Below are 20,478 nucleotides of genomic sequence, written 5' to 3'. Positions count from 1 at the left end.
ATAAAAATCATTGATTGCTTATTACTTGGTATTTCTGAGCTCGTCCCTGTGTCAGCCGGTGAAATTCCTATTAAGCACGAATTTCTAGGTATAGATATTGCTAAATATACCAGAGAAAAAGCTATCAGGAAATGCTGGGGTTACTACCCCCAGATCGAATATCTGTTATGAAATAGACGTCGGTATAGATAAGGGTGAGTGATTGTTGTCACTGCCACAGGACTGCACTCTGTAGATATCCCAATGACAAAACCCCCGGAACGTGAGGAGCCAATCTAACGCCCGCACTCACCTGCCCGCCAACCGACGACCCCAGCGCCATCTGTACTCATTCCATACTAGCACGTTTTTCCTTCCGGAAGATCTTTTTCTTGTGCTGGCTTTTGCCCCAATTTTCCGTGAATTTCATCATGTCTTCAAGCAATTTCACCGTTATGAAGTCAAGTACCATCTTCTTGTGGGGTTTTATTATCAGTGAGGCTTTTATTGGCCCGTAAGTTAATATTTACAGGGTCATATATTAGATGCTCCCCGGCGTTCGCCGCCTCCGCCATGATGACCTTGAGGTACACCCTTACAGCTTGTTTCTGCAGGGGTTTCTCTCGGTCGTTTACAATTTTACTCATGTTTCGTAATTCCCCTTCAAGAAGTTCCTTTTGGAGGTGTTTATCTATGTCAGGCGGTTCCTGGTACCTTGATTAGCATCATTCCTCACGGAGGCTTCCTCCCCTTATCTTGGTTCTTACAGTTAATTCATAGCTGATACCAGGCTCTCTCGCGGGTAGATTCCCTCTCAAGGTGGTGCTTTCTTTTGTCAGTTTCTCTGATTTGTAGTGTAATGGATGACATGGATAATTCGGTTTATTTTGGTCCGGGCTCGGCGTCAGGTGCAGCCAGTTGGCTGCCTACCTCCTGCTCGCCTCGCTCGGTTAGGCTATATGCTTAGCACAAGTTCTTATATTTTTGTGTATTCGATCATATTATGTGTACTTATGTAGTTATTGGTTAACTTTAGCGGTACTTATCAGTAATTGATCTTAGCCTAGCCCTCTCACTCCAATCGGTGGGTTAGGTTATTCAGGTTAGGCTTTGGCATTGTCTTAGCTCCCATCTCTCCCGACTGTGTCGCTTGAGTGGGGGAGGGAGGGGTAGGCTGGTCGAGGGAGTTCCCGATTGTTGTTCCATCCGCCTTACCGCCCGTTTTCGGGTTCGCTAGGGCATCTGAAGCCCCCATCCCCTCCTCCCTCTAATGAGGGAGAGAAGGGAAAATAAAAACGGGGGATCTTCTTTATGCATTGCCCTTCTACCCTATGGGTTGGTTGTTGGTTAGACTACTTTACGGGAATTTCTCTCCCTTCCACCCCTCTTCCTCTCCTCTCTCTCCTCCCTTTTACTGTCTGGGCTGTGCCTTCAGAGGAGGGTGAGAGTTTGGCGTTGCTATAGACTAGTGCTGTTGTCCTATCCTCCCCTAGTACTTTTGGTGAGTGTCATGAGTCTCCCTGCGCGCAGGAAGTCGATACGTCTGTGTCGATGCCCCGTGGGGAGTTTTAGTCAGTGGATAGGGGGTCCCCCGTCTACTTGAACATAACTCTCGATTCCACCATTTTAAGTACTGCCTCTCTGACTTTGCCAGTGGTGTGTCATCTCCCGCTTGTGGGACGCGGTCTCTTCGATCGTCACCCGTGGGGGGACTAGTCTGGTTCCCAGTTGAGAGTCACCCACCCTCCTGGCCTCCGTTCTGGTGTCAACCGCTCGGCTAGTGTTTCGTTGGTTCGCTCTCCTCCGGGTCGGGCTGAACTTCAATCACCCTCAGGGTTCAAACATTTCCTAGCTGGTTCCGCTCCGCCATCCCCGGCCCTCCCGTTGCCTTCTTACCTGTTACCAGTCCGGTGGTTTTGGTTTTCAGTAGGTTGGCCTTAGTCACACCTAGTTCTCTAGCTGTATACTAACTGGAGGTAATGATTTACCCCGCCCTCCGCGCTGTAACCAAGTGACGGAGGCACGGGATCTCGGAGGGGTCTGCGCCGGAGCACTTTGACCAGCAGTGTACTGCTATTCTATATTGTTAATCATTTACTTACTACCGGTCTCCGGCAGTAATTATACTTTAAATTGATTTTACAATTAAGAGTTGCATGATCCTAAGTTAAGGTCCTACTCCGTCGAACTATCTCCGGAGTTTCTTGATTTAATGTTTGTCATGTTTTGCTCTGGTTTATCGTCCCGCCGGAGCATTCCGGCGGGTCCGGTATAAATTAATGCTTGCTGCTGGACTCCGGCAGTAATTATACTTTAAGTTGATTTTATAATTAAGAGTTGCATGATCCTAGGTTGAGGCCTGCTCAGTCGAACTATCTCTGTCGCTCCTTAATTTAGTGTGTGTCATGTTTTGCTCTGATTTATCGTCCCGCCGGAATGCTCCGGCGGGTTCGGTATAAATTAATTAGCATGCTCCATTACCTGCTGTTGTTTAAGGCCCCTATCTCTGCCGGTTCTGCTCCGGCGCGCCTTAAATTAGTGTGTTCATATACCTTCTCCTACTTACAGACAGTACGTTGTGAGGAGCCCGGGTGCACTGCTGTGCTGCACCAGCCCTATGGGCACGTTGTCTGCCGTTCTCATTCGGGCTGTGCAGTGCGGATCGACGATCTCATCGTATGGCACCCGGACGGTTGTGAGGTTTGCTTCGCTCTGTACAAGCGTGTCCAGGACGAGTCGGTAAGCCTATTGTTACCACCTTTATTTTACCTGGTTGTCTCAATTATTTCAAGTACGTTATGTTCTTGATATATTGCTTATTTATATCTCTTCACCGAGTGCTAGGTTATTAAGTCCCTGCTCTCTTCCAGGCCGACCAAGCTTCCCGCAACGACGCCTTGGGTTCCCTTCGAGCCTGGGTGGCTGGTTACGGCAGGAACGTTCCGTCGGGGAAGCCGTACGTTCTGGAACCTGCTTTACCCCGGCGCCCGGATCTCAGCGGCTGTTCCGCCTGAAGTCGCCGCTCCTGTCATCGAGCAGATCCGGGTAGAAACCCAGCCTCCCCAGGACAAAAATTTGTACGTGGAGGTGTCGGAGGAAGTGGCGGCCATAAACCTTGACCTGGAACCAATGAACACCGAACAGGACCAGGAGGTAGGTAGGGAGGTAAGTGAGGCAGTGGGGGCGGGCTCCCTTTTTGATTCCCCTTCATCCACCGCTTCTTTTCAGGGCTTTCAAAAATCTTCTTACTTGGAAGACAGGGCGCAATCCGCTGTCCCCAAGTTGAAGAAGTCTTGGAAGGCGAAGGGCTATAAGTCCGCAACCTCCTGCAAGGCAACTCCCTTTCCTCCGGTGAAGCCACGGGATGCTAGTCCGGTGGCTTCTGCAGGCAAGACCACTCCCTCTGCTAAGGGAGCGAGTTTGAGGGCAGCTAAGGCTAGCCCTCCTCGCCATCCTGCCTTTGACCCGGAGGAGTTTGCCGGAATGCTCTTACAGAGGTTTTCCTCGGAGGTTGATGCTAAGCTTAACAAGCTTACGGAGAGGCTGCAGAGCCAGGAGAGTATGCTCTCTGGGTTCATGCGCTCGGTTGGTCAGCAGTTCATTACCCCATTCCGGATGCCTCCGCCTCCCTCCATTTGACAAGGGAAATCCCTGGCGTTTGGCCCTTCATGCTCCCGGCATGAAGATACCCTAACGATCGAGGGTCTAGGCACGCCGCAGGCTCGAGGAGTTGGAATTCTTTCCTCCTGATCTGCTGCCCCCTACCCAGGCTTCGCCAGGCTGACGGAGGAAGCTTGGGTAAGGACGGATAAGGTCCCGAAGGAGACAGTGATCTTCCCAAGGGACCAGGCGCAGTCTACATTGCTGCGCACCTTTAATGAGTGGCAGGCAGAGAACACGGTTGACCCCCTTCAAGGGCAACTTCACGATGTTCTTGTTGGGAGATAGGATCCCCCCCTGCATAACTAAGGTGGCTCTCGACCACCCAGGCATGCTCGGAAGGTAAGCCGTTGCCTCAGCTCTGGGGGACTGATCCCACCTCTCTGATCTTCCCCGGAGACGATGAATTCTGGAAGGATGCCCCGGCCACTTTTACATCGGGTAAGCTGGACCTGGAGTGTGCATCCACCTTACTTATTCAGCGAGCAGCTTCCCAAACTGCCGGAAGCCCTCCTGAAAGCAGAGTTTGAGGCTAGGTGTCAGTTGAGCCGATCATTGAACTCCCTGTGCCTGGCGGAATCAACCGCAGTGACGTTTTCTGATGAGCCACTCTTCCAAGTCCTGACGAAGTTTCTGTTAGCGGGATTTCAGGCGGACTTGTTTGACTTCATGGTAGCACGGATGAACTGCCGCAAATACATCTTCGCCGACGCTACCGTAAGACATGAGCCTAACAAGCTCATGAAAAGCTCCTTCTGGGGAGCTAGTATCTTCCCGGAAGAAGAAGTCAATAATGTCCTGGCTGAGGCAACCAGGGCAAATCAGAGTCTGCGCTCCCGCTGGGGTATCCCCGCTTTTAAAAGGAAAACCCCCGAGTCCGCCAGCCCTCAAAATAGACCTGGTAAGAGATACAGGAGGCACAGAAGACAACACCAACAGGCTGTTGTCCAAGCTGTACCTGTCTCGCCAGTTTGCCAGCCTTCTACCTCTAAGGCCCAACCTCAACAGTTCGTGCTGGTGCAGCCAGCTCAGCACTCCCTTGCCGCGCCTTCCTTCGTGGCGTCTCTGTATACAACCCTCCTCCTGAGGGCCAGGGTCGTTTCGAGGCCTTTACAGGGGCGCAAGGGGAGAGAGCAAGGGCCCTCCTTCAGAGGCAAGGCTGCCGTGCGATCCCTCTCCCGGGGGAGAGGAGGCCGAGGTAGAGGAGGCAAACCTGCACCTTCCCAGTGAGACCAGTCAGGTGGGCGGCAGACTTCACCTGTTCAGGGACCAGTGGACCTTCAGTCCGTGGGCCCACAGTATAGTCTCCAAAGGTTTGGGGTGGAGTTGGATCAAGGGCCCTCCCCCTCTGATCAGATTTCATCAGCCGTCTTCCAAAGCTCTGCGGAACTTTACGGCGGAATTACTCCAAAAGAGGGCCATAAAGAAAGTGAGGCACCTGAAATTTCAAGGAATGCTGTTCACTGTTCCCAAGATAGACTCCAGTCAACAAAGGGTAATCTTTGATCTATCGCGTCTCAATCTTTACATACAATGCGACAAATTTCGCATGCTTACAATCGCGCAGGTGCGGACTCTACTTCCTCGTGGAGCTGTCACCACCTCTATAGATCTTTCAGACACATATTATCACGTCCCGATTGCGTGGAACTTCTCTCCCTTCCTAGGTTTCAGACTGGGGAAACAAGCCTACTCCTTCAGGGTCATGCCATTCGGGCTCAACATAGCACCCAGAATTTTCACGAAGCTGGCAGACACGGTAGTGCAGCAGTTACGGTCCCGGGGGATATCGCTGGCCGCATACCTGGACGATTGGATAATTTGGGCATCCAACGCCAGGGAGTGCCGGAGAGCTACGGCCATGGTGATCGAGTTTCTGGAATCCCTAGGCTTTCAGATAAACAGGGCGAAGTCCCGCCTAACTCCGGAGGCTCGATTTCAGTGGCTGGGTATCCAATGGGATCTGGTCTCACACAAGCTGTCTATTCCGCCAGCCAAACGGAGAGAAATAGCCAAAGCCACCAGGCAATTCCTCAAATGCAGGAAAGCCTCTCGCAGAACGCAAGAAAGAATCCTGGGTTCTCTTCAGTTCGCATCCGTAACAGACCGGCTCCTAAAAGCAAAACTGAAAGACACAAACAGAGTGTGGCGGAGATGAGCCAATGTCAAGCTCAGGGACAAGGTATCTTTAATTCCTCCGGTGCTGAGGAAAAGACTCCGGCCTTGGTCCACAGTCAAGGGTCTTTCGAAGTCAGTTCCCCTTCAATTCCCTTCCCCAGCTCTAATAATCCACACAGACACTTCGTTAAGCAGCTGGGGAGGGTACTCACCAAAAGAAAAGGTACAGGGTACATGGTCCACTCTGTTACGTCAATTCCACATAAACATTTTGGAGGCAATGGCAGTGTTTCTAACTCTGAAAAAACTTTGCCCCACCAACCAGATTCATATCAGGCTGGTGCTGGACAGCGCAGTAGTGGTACATTGCATAAACAGAGGGGGTTCCAAATCGAGTCGGATAAACCAAGTGATGATAGCCATTTTCTCCCTGGCGGAGAAGCACGGCTGGCACCTATCAGCTACCCATCTAGCAGGAGTCCGGAATGTCATTGCAGACTCCCTGTCCAGGGCAACTCCGCTGGAGTCAGAATGGTCCCTGGACGTAGCTTCTTTCAGATGGATATGCCGTCAGGTTCCGGGCCTTCAGGTGGACTTGTTTGCCACGGAGAGCAATCACAAACTCCCTTGTTATGTTGCTCCCAACCTGGATCCTCGAGCTCACGCTACGGACGCAATTTCAGTGGACTGGAACAAATGGCAGAAAATCTATCTATTCCCACCAATAAACCTGCTGATGAAGGTGTTGCACAAGCTCAGGTCATTCAAAGGTCAAGTGGCCCTGGTAGCTCCCAATTGGCCAAGAGCAATTGGTTCCCTCTTCTTCTGGAGCTCAAACTACGGTGTCATCAAATACCCAAGCCACAGCTGACTCAAGTAGTGCAAACACGGACTGTGTCAGCTTCCTCAAGAATTCTGAATGCCCTGGCTTTATGGACTTTATGAAATTTGCCGCTCAGAGAGGTGCGGATATTGATCCCGTTAATACTCTGTTTCTGGAATCAGATAAAAGAGATTCTACCCTCAGACAGTACGATTCAGCATTTAAAAAGTTAGCGTCTTGGAATCTGAAGCTCAAGTCATGACCACCAATTTGGCAATATCATTCTTTAGATCACTGTTTGAAAAAGGTCTGGCTCCGGCCACCATTACCACAGCGAAATCAGCTTTGAAAAAGGTGTTTTTGCATGGCTATAAGATTGATTTAACAGATTCATATTTTTCATCCATTCCCAGAGCATGCGCTCGTTTGAGACCAGCGACCCGTCCACATACGGTTTCCTGGTTTCTTAACGATGTTCTAAAATTAGCCTCAGAAACTAATAACGATCAATGTTCTTATTTGAATATTTAAGGAAGACGTTGTTCCTAATTAGTCTAGCTTCAGGTGCCAGAATATCAGAACTGTCTGCTCTCTCTCTAGAGGTGCGAATCATGTGGATTTTCTCCCGTCAGGAGAAGTTCTACTTTCCCCAGATCAAAGGTTCTTAGCAAAAAATAAGACCCTCAGGATAGGTGGTCCCCCTGGAAGGTTGTTCCTCTTCCACAAGACCTGTCTTTATGCCCAGTCGCTACCTTGAGGGCCTATTTACGGAGAACTTCTCAGTGTTTGTCTGGTCCTCTTTTATCAGGGAAAAAGGAGGAACGCTTTCTTTAAAGGCTATCAGACAACAAATTCTATACTTCATTAAGCAAGCTAATCCGGATTCAGTCCCTAAGGTTCATGATATCCGAGCAGTGGCTACCTCCACTAATTATTTTCATACTATGAATTTTGATGAGCTTAAGAAGTATACGGGTTGGAAATCTCCATCAGTGTTCAAACGCCACTATCTGAAATCACTGGAAGCTCTGAAGTTCCCTGCGGTGGCTGTAGGGAGCATTGTCCCTCCACCTTAAATTAACCTTTAATCCCTATCCTCTCCCCCCCGCCTGCCTCATTTACTTGCCCTGCCATTTTCTCCTGGACCAGACATGCTTCACAGCCTGGCTCCTCATATTATGTTGTACAATTTTGCGGTGTTAGTTTTTAAGTTTGCGGCATGTTATGTTTACTGTAATTTAGTTTTAAGCTGGAGGTACCTTTATAAATTTTCTGTCGTTTATTTAGTCTTAGTACCTTCCCATTATAGTATTATTTATGTACATAGTTGTTTCTCATGTCCTTTACTGTGATATTAATTGTATCCCTAGTTATAACTCAGTTTATCTGCCTATACCTTTGGTATTTAATCATGTTTTGGGGGATAATTAAAACTATTTTCAGTAATAGTGTTTTTATACATGTCCACCTAACTATTCGCTCCTTTTAGACTTTCACCAAAGCTTAGTATGATTCTCTGTCATGATTTCACTGGCTGACACAGGGACGAGCTCAGAAAGGGATTTTGACCAAGGAAAAATCTATTTCTGAGGGAGGCCCTGTGTCACCCGGTGACCCTCCCAGGGTCTAGATTTCCCTCCCGAGCAGGCATACCAAGCTTGTGGGGGTGCTAGCCTGGAATGAGTACAGATGGCGCTGGGGTCGCCGGTTGGCGGGCAGGTGAGTGCGGGCGTTAGATCGGCTCCTCACGTTCCGGGGTTTTGTCATTGGGATATCTACAGAGTGCAGTCCTGTGGCAGTGACAACAATCACTCACCCTTATCTATACCGATGTCTATTTCATAATAGATGTTCGATCTGGGGGTAGTAACCCCAGCATTTCCTGATAGCTTTTTCTCTGGTATACAGTATTTAGTAATATCTATACCTATTCTATAATAGGAATTTCACTGAGAAAGGCCTCCCTCAGAAATAGATTTTCCTTTGTCAAAATCCCTTTTTTTACTTCACTGTCACATGTAAAGGAATTATTTTCTTTATCAAGACTTTTATGAGAGTAAAAATGTAGTGATGAGTGAACTCAAAATTTATATGTTAGTTCTTGTTCTCCTTGTAAGGCATCCTGCTTACTGTGTTCCTTGCATGGCATACAACAGATAGTGCTAAAGTTCTTTGTAGTAACTCTTTGGCCAGCTGCATTGCTTTTTACCTTTTACTTTTCATCAGTCTTCTTGTTCTCTTCTCACTTGACTAACTTGAACTTTACATTGTTCACTTGACTAACTTGAACTTTACATTGTTACTTTTTTTAACACATTTAGGAATATTGTCCCATTTTGGAAAACATCTGGGAACAGATCTTTTGGGGAACCCTGGTTTTTTAAAAACTATTTATAATAATGATACAATTGTTGTTTCAGTGGCATTCAGCTTATACAGTCTTCTTGATTATTTTTAACTAAATCTCATTAGTAGGAAGGTATAATACAGTATATAATAAATTTCCAAAGGACATGGAGAGATATACTGATATTTTTTATTAAGTTTTGCATTTTGATCCACACAGGCAGTTACCTACAAAGGGAATGAATAGAAAATAAAGGTGTAAAAGTACACATTGCAGGGGAGAAGGTTTAGGGTAGCTGAAGAATAGGTGGGTTGAATTGCCATTGGTCATTCAAAATGCCGGATAATTTTGCTGTAAAGCTTACGTCTTAAGATGCCGGGATCTCCTTGGTTGTATTAATCAGGGAGATTGGGAGGGTTTGCTGGTGTCTCCCCCACCTGTGTGAATGGCATAATGGCTTTCTCTGCTGCAGGGGTACTTGTTTAACATCTTATTTCTCCCCCTCTCTTTTGTGTTTGCTGATAAATTATCTGACATCACAACTGACCAATGACCATTCAACCCACTAGGGCTTGCATCAACCTGAAACCCACATCCCTGCCATATATACCTGTAGACTTTTGTTTTCTAGTCATTGGTCTGGTAAAATTAAGCTATACAGTACTTACTTAATTTCTAGTCATTCTCTCTGTAGAAGACTGCCTGGGTACTTATAAAAGCATAAAAATTGATAAATAAATGTCGACAGCAGTATCTCTTTCCATGTCATTTGGAAATTTAAGGTGTCATCTATCTGCTGATGAGAATATAAAAAATGGGTGGAAGACTGTATAAGTTGAATACCATTGAAATAGCAGTTGTCTTCAGTGACACTGCCCATAATGAGGGACGTCTTCCAAATAAAAATTATTTCCTATCATTTTATTAGACAATGCTAGTATAATATTTTGAGAGTTCTTGTACATCTTGATAATTATGAAGGCAATATTTGTTAATGCAGTGTCAGTTACTTAATTTGGGTAGTATTTACATTTAGGAATATATGAAACATGAGGTTTTGTATTAAACATGAGACTTGGACTGCTGGCCCGCTTGTGATCTAATATCAGAAAGCAAATAAGTGAACATTGACTCAGCAAGAAAGACAGCAACCCCTAGATTAATCGAGTGCCTGTTACAAAATGTTAAATGTTGTAACTTCTTATTCATTCTTTAAAAAGATGGCTTTATTAGAGCTTGGAAGACTGAAAGTATTGTATGCCATATTAAAAATCACCAAGTTACATTGATTGATGTATTAAAGATCATGTCATATGGTAGAAAGATGGTTAAGTTTTTGTCATTATGGTCATCTCCATTCTTTAAAAACCATTTTTGTAGCATATTGATAATGTTTCTCCATTATGCAAATAACTGCTAAAGGAACTTGAATCTTTTCTAGGTGTATCGTAATCGGAGATGGCGCTCTATAATGACTGATCAGCTGGTTCCTGGTGATATTGTGAGTGTAGGTCGTAGCCAAAATGATAATCTTGTACCATGTGATCTTTTGCTACTTCGAGGCCCTTGTGTTGTAGATGAAAGCATGCTTACAGGTAGGTACTGAAACTTAAGAGTATTGAATTTACTGTATGTAATTCACATACCTTATTTATTTTTAATTTTTACATAAGTAACTTACCAACTAATTACATAGCTATTTGTTCCTAGCCTGTGGCAGCTTAAAAATTCAAAATTTGCACGGCGGCGCTTCTGTTGTTTGTGTGTAGGCGACAAGGTCCCGCCCACTATCTGGGACTCAAGAAAACAACTTAGCAGAGAGCTCAATTCGTTTCCTGCTGGCTTCTGATCAACATCGTTAGTTTTTCGGAGCTGACGTCACTGTTTTGGATGTTTCTTTGCCTGATCTTGATGAAGTATTCACAATTTGTTGTTGTTGTTTTCTATCATTATTAGATTGTTTGTTAGTTAACTTTAGGATTTTCCTCAATTAACAAGTCAGATTCTAGTTCATCTAGTGTTGGCTTTTGCTCAGTGGGTTGTAAAACTAGACTAACTAAGTTTTCCTACAATTCTCATACTAAATGCACTAATTGTAGGGGACAAGAGTATGGTATTGATAATACTTGCTTAGAGTGTCAGGATTGGGAGGAGAAACTTGAGAGAGATAGAAAGAGGAAGGTATCCCTTAGGGCTGAGAATAGGGCTAGTACGGAATCTGCTCCTTTTCCTAGTGTAGTGGAAGATAGTAGGACTGTTACTTCTCCAATTCCTTCTCTTTCTTCCATCCTAAGTCCTCCTACTTTGCCACTAACTCCTGATCCAGGTTCCCATGATTCCGCTTTCCATGCCATTGCCAGCCTTGAATCAAGGTCCGGTCATAAGTTTGGAGTACAGTGACCCCTCGCTACTTCGCGATTCGATTATCGTGAATTCACGACTTCGCGGAGTTTTTAATATATATTAATGGAAAATATAGCGCGGATTTTCTGGAGAAAAATCGCGATATATGAACACCCAAACTTTCTCATTAAATCCATTAAAATATTAATAATAAATAGTATTTCCTAGTCTAAGAACAACAAAACAAGCATAAAATAGCAAAAAAAAACAGATATTTGCAATTGTAACTCCTATGACAAAAAAAAAAAACCATCTGGAAAGTGATGCCTATACAGTACAGTACCGTGTGTTCCATTGTTGGGAAAACACAAAGTGTACCATCTCTGTGACTAAGTGCGTTGTAACACGGGCTGTGATTGGTGCATGGGAGGGAGATGACAAATCACAGCTTCCCGATTTCTAATCAGGCCTGTGATTGGTGCTTAGACTGATGCTCAGAACCTGCAGCATCTCCCCTTGTCTCTCTCTCGCGGCCACTTCGCTTCAAGCTTTCTCACTGAACAGTTTTCTTTACGCTGTGCTGTGTGATTTTTTTTTGTGGTTTTTGTTAAACTTGGCTCCAATTTTCACCCCCTGTAATGGCTCCCAAGCGTGCTGCTTCTTCCAAGGCTGGTACTGAGCCTAAACGCCTTTGAAGAATGATGACAATTGCTGAAAAGGTGAAACTTCTCGATATGTTGAAGGAAGGGAGATAGTTCGCGGCTGTAGCCCGCCATTTTGGCGTGAATGAATCCACCGTTCGCTACATCTACAAGGACGAGGCGAAGATTAGGAAGACAGCTGCCATCACCTTTAACAAGTCGGTGAAGAGTGTGGTTACGGCTCGTAATAAAACTATCGTCCGTATGGAAGCTGCTTTGGCTGTGTGGATAACCGACTGCCGAAAGAAGAACATAGCCTTGGATACGAACATTATCCAAACAAAGGCTAGGAGCCTGTACGAGACTTTCGCCGCTAAGGAACCAAAGGACGACAGTGGCGAGCGTAAAGAAGCAGAAGAAGATGAAGAAGACGTAGATGACCCGCAACCAGAGACGTCCAGTCATTCACCATGTAAGAAACTGCAATTTTCTGCTAGCAAAGGGTGGTTTGCAAAGTTTCAGAAACTCTACGGCCTAAAAAGCGCTTCCTTGCATGGCGAGGCTGCTTCGGCTGACACGATCGCTGCTGAAACATATGTCAATGAAACCTTCAAGAAGATTATCTCTGAAGGTGAATATCAGCCCAAACAAGTTTTTAATATGGATGAGACAGGCTTGTTTTGGAAAAGAATACCCTCACGAACTTTCCTGTTCAAAGAGGAAGCAAAAGCCTCTGGCTTTAAAGCATACAAGGATCGTGTGACCCTCGTGATATGTGGCAGTGCTGCGGGATTTTTATTAAAGCCAGGACTTATTTACGAGTCTAAAAACCCAAGGGCTTTAAAAAACAAAAACAAGAATCTGCTGCCCGTACATTGGATGCACAATCCAAAGGCCTGGATAACGAAGATGCTGACCTCCAACTAGTTCCACCAGTGTTTTATCCCACAAGTGAAGGTGTATCTATCAGAAAAGGGCATGCCGTCCAAAGTCCTTCTCATTATGGATAGTGCTGGTGGCCATGCTACTGATCTGTCGTATTCGGGGGTTCAGGTTGAGTTCCTACCGCCCAACACGACGTCACTTATTCAGCCAATGGACCAGGTAGTTATTTGGGGTGTTCAAGGCCCTATACACGAGGAATGCCCTGGCGAACCTGGTTACTTCCGTGGATGCCGCCCAAGAAGATGACGATTTCAACTTGAAGGCATACTGGTGGCAGTACACAATTGCTACGTGCCTCCAAAATATCCACAAGGCATTGGAAGAAATGAAGGCTGCCACCATTAACGCTAGCTGGAAGAAGTTGTGGCCCGAGGTTGTTTACGATGACAAAGGATTTACACCTGCCGAAATCCAACACTCGGCAGTACAGAAAGCTGTGCAGTTGGCTGCGATCCTTGGAGGTGAGGGCTTTGCAGACATGACCACAGGCGACGTCGAACGAACTTCTAGACTGCCACTCCCAGCCGCTAACTGACGAAGACCTTGAAGAGTTGATGAAGTCGGCAAGCGAAGAAGAAGCAGCAGCAGTGCAGCAAGAAACAGAAGTTGTCTCCCAAACTGGCTTGACTTTGGAACGGCTCACCGGGCTCTGCAACCTGGCTAAGGAACTGCAAGAGCGGTCGCATGAATGGGACGATGATATGGTTCGATCGGTTCAATTCTGCAATATGGTCGATGACGTCATGGCCCCCTACAAGATGCTCTTCGACCGGAAAAAGAAGCAGCGGCAGCAACTGCCAATCACAATGTTTTTGCAGCCTCGCAAAAAAGAGCCAGTTCCTGCTGCTGCTACTACGGTTACACCTTCGGAAACCGCGGAAGAAGTGGAAGAGGTGCCCCAGGAAATGGCACCGCCATCTGAAGAGACGTAAAATACAATCATTGACTGCGCAGTAAAAGTCATCATCACCTTCATCGTCATCATTTTTACTGCGCAGCAAATTCATCACCATCTTCATTCAAGTTTTACTTCAACTTCTTTTGTGGTGAGTACAGTAACAATCTTTATTTTTACTGTATTACATGTAATGCAGCACAGTAACATGATACTGTATTGTATTACTGTATATATTGTTACTGTATGTATACTGTATTCTTTAAAATTTAAAGCTTGCCAATCACATCATATACTATAGCTAGTTTACCACAGTAAATTAGCCCCTGTTATATGGTACTGTAAACTTACCTACTGAAGTCATATTGCTTAACAGTTGTCCCTGTTATTAATAGAGTAAAGGGTGGGTTGTTAAGAGTATAGGGAGGGTTTTAAAAAGTCCAAATACTGTACACGTTAAATAAATAAATATGCTGTTCGTACTTCGTGGAATTTCAGTTATCGCGGCCGGTCTTGGAACCTATCTCCCACGATAAACGAGGGGTCACTGTATTATCTAATACTGTTATGGAGATGGGAAATGCTATTAAATCTCTTAGGAAGAAAAATGTGATTAGTGACAATGCAGTGAAAAGTGACAGTGTTGTGCATGTTGAGGAGGTTTCTGTCCATCCCACCAGTGCTCTTAGATGAAGGTCCCTGGCCCGCTCCCCCGCACTGTGGAGAAGACACACCAGAGGTCCAAGGGAGGCTGGTGGGGTTTGTCCACGGGTAGTCACCCCCTCCGTCAAGCCTGTCATTCATTCCCAGGCTTTGACTAAATGCCTTCCCGCATCAGCTTTCCTCGGATTTGGAGGCGTCAAGTCTGAGCAGGAAGCACCCATATCACTTCCCTTCTTCGTCGTGCCACTCAAGAGACATGCGGAGCTTGGCGATGTGTCTCCTCTGGCAGTAAAGAGGTACAGAGAGGTTAGCCCACAACCTTCCTGCACCTATCAGGATCAGCCTGTTTCTCCCGCTCACCCTCGTCAGTCAATAGGAGACAGTCCTGAGTGCTATAAGGGCCCATGTCTCCCAACTTCTTCCAAGCCCCTGGCACCTGCCATCTTGAGCCAGACTTCCGCTTTTGGGCTCTGGGCGCCAGCTCCCAAGCTTCCGGCACCAACGGCCGAATGCCCATCAACAGCTTCTGGATGTCTGGCGCCTCCTTTTCATTCTCCATCAGCATCGATTCAAGAGGATCACTTGCTAGCCCCTCTTCAGCGCCAGTTATCAGAACTTACGGGGCTTTTGAAGAAAATTTCGTCAGTTCCCAAGACCAAAGACAAGTCTTTGTCTCTGATATCTTCTGCTTACTCATCTCTTTTGAAGTTTCTCCTTGAGAGCTTCCCAGACTTCTTTGTTCCTGCTGCTCCGTCTTCTCCAGTCTTTTGAAGGCACCAAGCTGCCCAAGTTAGTCCTTTCCTCTTCCTTGAGGAAGGCTCTCCGATTGGCTGGCCTTTAAGAGAGAGCAGGGCAAAGCGACATTGCTTTTCCGCCCAGCAAGTTAATGAAGATGAGGTACATGTTCAGTGCCACTGGGGAAGCTCCTTCCTTGGGAGTTTCTGCCTCCTCCCAAAGGGACTTCTCTGGCTTGGTAGATTTGGCTTATAGAACTGCCTTTTCTACGTCCAAAGTAATGTTTTCATCCTTGGAACTGGTTCATCTTATCAAGAATATTTTTTAAAGTTCTAGAAATATTTGGTTTCTCGATTGGGCTGTTGGGGCTCTTGCAAGAAAAATTGAGGACTGCCCAGATCTCACTGAGGACTTTTCTTCTGATTGGCTGGGGCTACTTTCATGCGCCGATAGGGCGGTAAGAGACGGCTTTGCAGAACTCGCATCCCTCTTTTCTATGGGTGCACTTAAAAAGAGTGAGCTCTGGTGTCCGTTCACCTCGAAAGGAGTTTTGCAGACAGAAGTCAGCTCTGCTTTTCGCTCCTTTGGATAAGGCTTATCTTTTTCCTCAATTAACAGTTGAGATACTTTCAGACTTGCAGAAATCTACGACTGATCTGTTGACTCAGTCCGCCAGACCCCTGAGAGATGCAGCTCCTTCCACGTCGAGATCATTCTCCCCCTTACAGCCCCAGGCTTTTTGTGGGGGAAAACATAAAACCTAGCCTAGATCTAGAACTAACTTGCAACCTCCGACAAAGTCCATCAAGAAGTCTTCATTCAAGCCCAACCCCAAGAAATAAGAATTTAGTCCTCTGCGCCTGAGTAAGAACCATACTTCTACTTTGTTAGAAGGAATGGGCGCGCAGAGGAGCAGTGCCTTGGGTAGTTCAGTTACTCAAGGAGGGCTATGCCATTCCTTTCAAGAAAGCTCCTCCCTTAGTAACATCACCGATCACCTTGACAGCGTATTCAGAAGGTTCCACGAGGTTTTTGGCTCTTGCTCAGGAAGTCAAGTCCTTGATCATCAAGGGAGCGGTGGAAGAAGTACTCGATTGCCACTCAGAAGGTTTTTACAACCGCCTTTTCGTGGTTCTGAAGACCTCAGGGCTGGAGGCTCGTTTTGGTCCTCAGCGCTCTGAATACTTTGGTTTTGAATACTTTTGTCCTGAGAGCTGTTCACCTGGGCCTTCAAGCTTTCTCGGAGCTAGTCTGCAGCAAGACAACACCACTGCACTCTATTACATCCACAAACAAGAAGGCACTCACTCCTTCTCTCTTTACAAGACGGTGAAGGCTCTCCTTCTATGAGCAGAGGAGAATCAAGTCACTTGCACCACCCAGTTCATTCAAGGGAGAATGAACGTTCTTGCGGATGAACTAAGTCACCTCAAACAGGTCCTTCTGACCTAATGGACAATAGACCCGTTAGTCTGCGACGATCCGTGGAGACTATGGGGCAGGCCCACCGTCGATCTCTTTGCATCGTCGAGGAATCACAGACTGCCACTCTTTAGCTCTCCAGTTCTGGATCCTCGAGCTTGGGCCATGGGTGCAATGCTCCTGGACTGGACAGGCTTAGATGTGTACTCTTTCCCCTCCTTTCAGGATGATAAGGGAGGTAATCAGCAAGTTGTCAACACATTGAGGTACCTCCATGACTCTAGTCACTCCCTTTTGGTCAAAAAGGAGTGGTTCCCAGATCTGATTCGGCTTCTCGTGGACTATCCAAGACTACTTCCACAAAGGAGGTCTCTTCTCAGACAACCCCACTTCCTCAGATTCCACCAAGGGTTGTCCGATCTGGCCCTGACAGGCTTCAGACTGTCAGGCACCTAATCAGAGCAAAAGCATTTCATGACAGGCTGCAGAGGCAATTTTGAGGTGCGGGCGAATGTCTTCTTCAAAGCTCTATCAATCTAAATGAGCAGTCTTCAGAAGATGGTGCATCCGGAATAACAGGTCTTCTTCTGAGACATCTTCAAGTCAAATAGCTGATTTTTTACTGTTCCTTAAATCTGTCAGGAAATTATCAACCTCTGCTATAAATAAAACACAGGAATGGATCTGTCTTCTAACTCAGACGGAGATCTAATCAGATCTTTCAAAACGATAAAGCAAGAAAATTCTTCCAGTGTCTCTTGGAACTTAGATGTTGTACCGAAATGGCTTTTAGGTCCTCCATTCGAACCATTGACTTCTGTCTCTCTCAGGAATCTCACCCAGAAGATCACTTTTTAGTGGCTCTTGCTGCTGCCAAATGAATCAGCAAATTACATGCAATAGATAAGAGAATAGGTGTTGCGCAAGGGAATGCAGTATGTTCACTGGCTCTTGGTTTCCTTGCTAAAAACGAAGATCATCAAAACCTTGGCCCTGATCCTTAGCGATCAAAAATCTCATGGACATTTTAGGTCTAGAGGAGGGAGAGACTTCTTTGTCCAGTGAGGTCTCTCAGGTGCTACCTTCCCAGGACGGAAAAGATTGGAGGATCGTTGAGTAACCTCTGGTGCTCTGTAAGAAGCCTGGTTCATTCTCTACCTAAAAATGCCATTTCCTTTTTTATGAAGGATGCCTTTCCTTTAGTTAAGGTGAAGGACCACGAAATTAGGGCAGTCATGGCTTCTCTGGCATTTAAACATAATTTGTCTCTTTCTACAATCTTGCAGTCAGCATTTTGGAGATGTAAATCTATTTGCCTCACACTACCTTAAGGACATAGAAACCATGTTTGAAAATTGTAACACTTTAGGACCTTTATCCGTAGCTTGCATGGTGTTGGGAGAGGAAGCATAGGGAACTTTCTGTTCCTTTGCTTTTCACTCACTGTGACTTAAGGTTTTGAGTCTATGGGAAACCGGGGGGTACTTTGTACCTAGAGTACCCACCGGTTTAATACAGTATTGTTTTTAATGGTGTGGGTTGTGGTTTTAAATCTGTGGTGTAGGTGTTATCATTTTGTATTCTGATCTATGCCCAGGGCAAGGGCATCTTTTAAAACTTCGTGATACTGTGTATTTCCTCTGCTGCAAAGTTCCCACTAACGTAGGGGCGATCCTTGGCTACACTGCCACGCCCACTACAAGTTTGAGAGGAGCGCCAACCAGAGGCAGTACCTTCCTGCAGCAGCTCCCTCAAAAGGTAAGGAAACAACAAACATTCTATTAATGTTAGCAACCTTTCTATTTCAAATTCATTACGTACTTGATGCTTTGGAGTAGAAAATGTCCATGATCTATCCCACCTCCTACAATGTAGAATCAGCTACATAACTACTTGGTAAGTTATATAAAAATGACATTTTTATGATAAAATCTAGTTTTATATATACTTATCAAGTAATTACATGATCGGAGCCCGCCTGCCTTCCCTCGTATGGTCATTAGACATGAAACAAATTGAGCTCTCTACTAAGTTGTTTCCCTAAGTCCCGGATAGTAGGTGGGACCTTACCACTTACACACAAAAGATAGAAGCGCCGCCGAGTGAATTTTTAGTATTTAAGTTGCCGTAGGTTAGGAACCAATAGCTAAGTAAAGTATATATAAAACTTTATTTTATCATAAAAATATCATTTTTATATAAGTTACTTACCAAGTAATTACATAGCTATAGTTTCAACTTGCAAGGCAGATTAAATAAAAAAATTTGCGGGTAACACTTCAAAGTTTAGTGCAGGTGACTGTCCTGCCCACTAACGGAAATACCAGGGACGACTTAGCAGACAACCTCATTCTGTTTATGATGGCATTCAAGTAAACACCGAGTGTTGGTGGCAGCTTTGTTCATAAATTTGCTGGTTGGAAATTGGGTTTTGGCGAAGTATTATCGCTGATTTCATGTAACCTTCAAGCCTACAGCTTTCAGGATCAGTATTTCATTGTTATGTTATGTTATTAAGATCTGATTCAAGGTTATCATATTTCACTACAGTAGCAAATTTGCAATCATTTGATTAACTACCATTAACATAATTTACCGATAAAACTTAAATATTGCGTCCGTTTCCAAACCAATATTTTCGATAGTGAAATACATATCTGCAAGTCTCAAATACTGTTTGATAGGAATTGAGGTATGTCTGTATGATGGTACTCTGTGTACTTCAAACTACTTTCGTTAAAGGTTGACTTTCCTTTTCTGAGTAGCGTAATAAACGTAAATATTGTGTTTGCCACTGGACCGATATTTTCGGTATGATATACAGTACATATCTGCAAGTCTCAAATAATGTTTGATAGGATTTGAGATAAGTCTGTATGATGGTACTGTGTGTACTGCAAGTATTGTTGGTAAAGATTAACTTTCCTTTTCCAAGTAGCATAATAAATGTAAATATTGTGTTCGCTACCGGACCAATATTTTTGGTAATGAAATGCATATCTGCAAGTCTCAATTAACACTTGATAGGAATTGAGATATGTCTGTTCTGTATATGGTACTATGTATACTTCAAACTGTTGTCAGTAAAGGACTAATTGAACATCTTATTACACACCTCTTTGCAGAGAACTGAAAAAATGTAAGGACAGTATGCAATAAGGAGAGAAATTGTGCTTTAATTTCAGTTGCCTTTTTTTAGGAGAGTAGCCGTTCTTGACAGCCAGGAACCGTGCTCCGAGCAACCAAAGTGTTCATCAGCTCTTGAGCTCTCAGTTCCCGAGCTACTAGCTTGCCTGGCACCCAGCTAGCCTGGCGCCAGCTGAGAGCTACCAACTCCCGATCTTCTGGCACCAACTCTCTCCCTACATCAATCTTCTTTCCTGCTACTGGCCCTCTTTATTTTTATCCACTTGCTCCCGCGTTTGGCTCCCGTGCTTCCTTCCTGTACCTTTGCCAGTCTTGTGTATGGGTTAATAGGAGTTAACCCTGTGAATGTGAAGTATTGTGCAGTGGAGGAGATGGTTATCTGGCCCACCAGTTCTCATAGACCCAAGTCAGTGTCATACTCTTCTAAACCTGGGAGAAGTCATACTGAAAGTCCAATGGAGGCTGGTGGGAAGTTTCCGGGTAGTTGGTCCCTCAGTTGAGCTTGCCACCAGTCCCAGTTATCGACAAACAGCCATTGGAAAGGGGTCTTGCTGGATGTGTAGTGGAGAAGGTGGCTATCCGGCCCCTTTGGATCTCCTAAACCCAGTCCCTGTCAGACTCCCCTTAACCTGGGAGGAGGCATATTGACAGTCCTTGGGAGTCTGAAGGGTGTTTTGCCCCCAGAGCAGTTACCCTTCAGTCGAGCCTGTTGTCCACAGGTATCAACGGACAGCCATTGGAAAGGCGTCCATAGGGATGA

The 20,478-nt window shown here is 45.4% G+C and overlaps 1 protein-coding gene across 1 annotated transcript in view; it reads left to right on the top strand.

Annotated features, from left to right (window-relative positions):
* LOC136833926 (endoplasmic reticulum transmembrane helix translocase) overlaps nt 1-20,478 on the top strand; it is a 250,579-nt gene that overhangs the window by 74,283 nt on the left and 155,818 nt on the right. The window contains exon 6 of the mRNA XM_067096210.1: nt 10,369-10,522. Coding sequence (XP_066952311.1) covers nt 10,369-10,522 — 154 coding nt within the window. The remainder of the gene's footprint in view (nt 1-10,368; nt 10,523-20,478) is intronic.

This window comes from Macrobrachium rosenbergii, chromosome 4 (genome assembly GCF_040412425.1).
Source record: "Macrobrachium rosenbergii isolate ZJJX-2024 chromosome 4, ASM4041242v1, whole genome shotgun sequence".
NCBI classification, from domain to species: Eukaryota; Metazoa; Arthropoda; class Malacostraca; order Decapoda; family Palaemonidae; genus Macrobrachium; species Macrobrachium rosenbergii.
The sequence above is the reverse complement of the archived record's forward strand: the minus strand, read 5'-3'. Positions and strand labels throughout refer to the sequence as shown.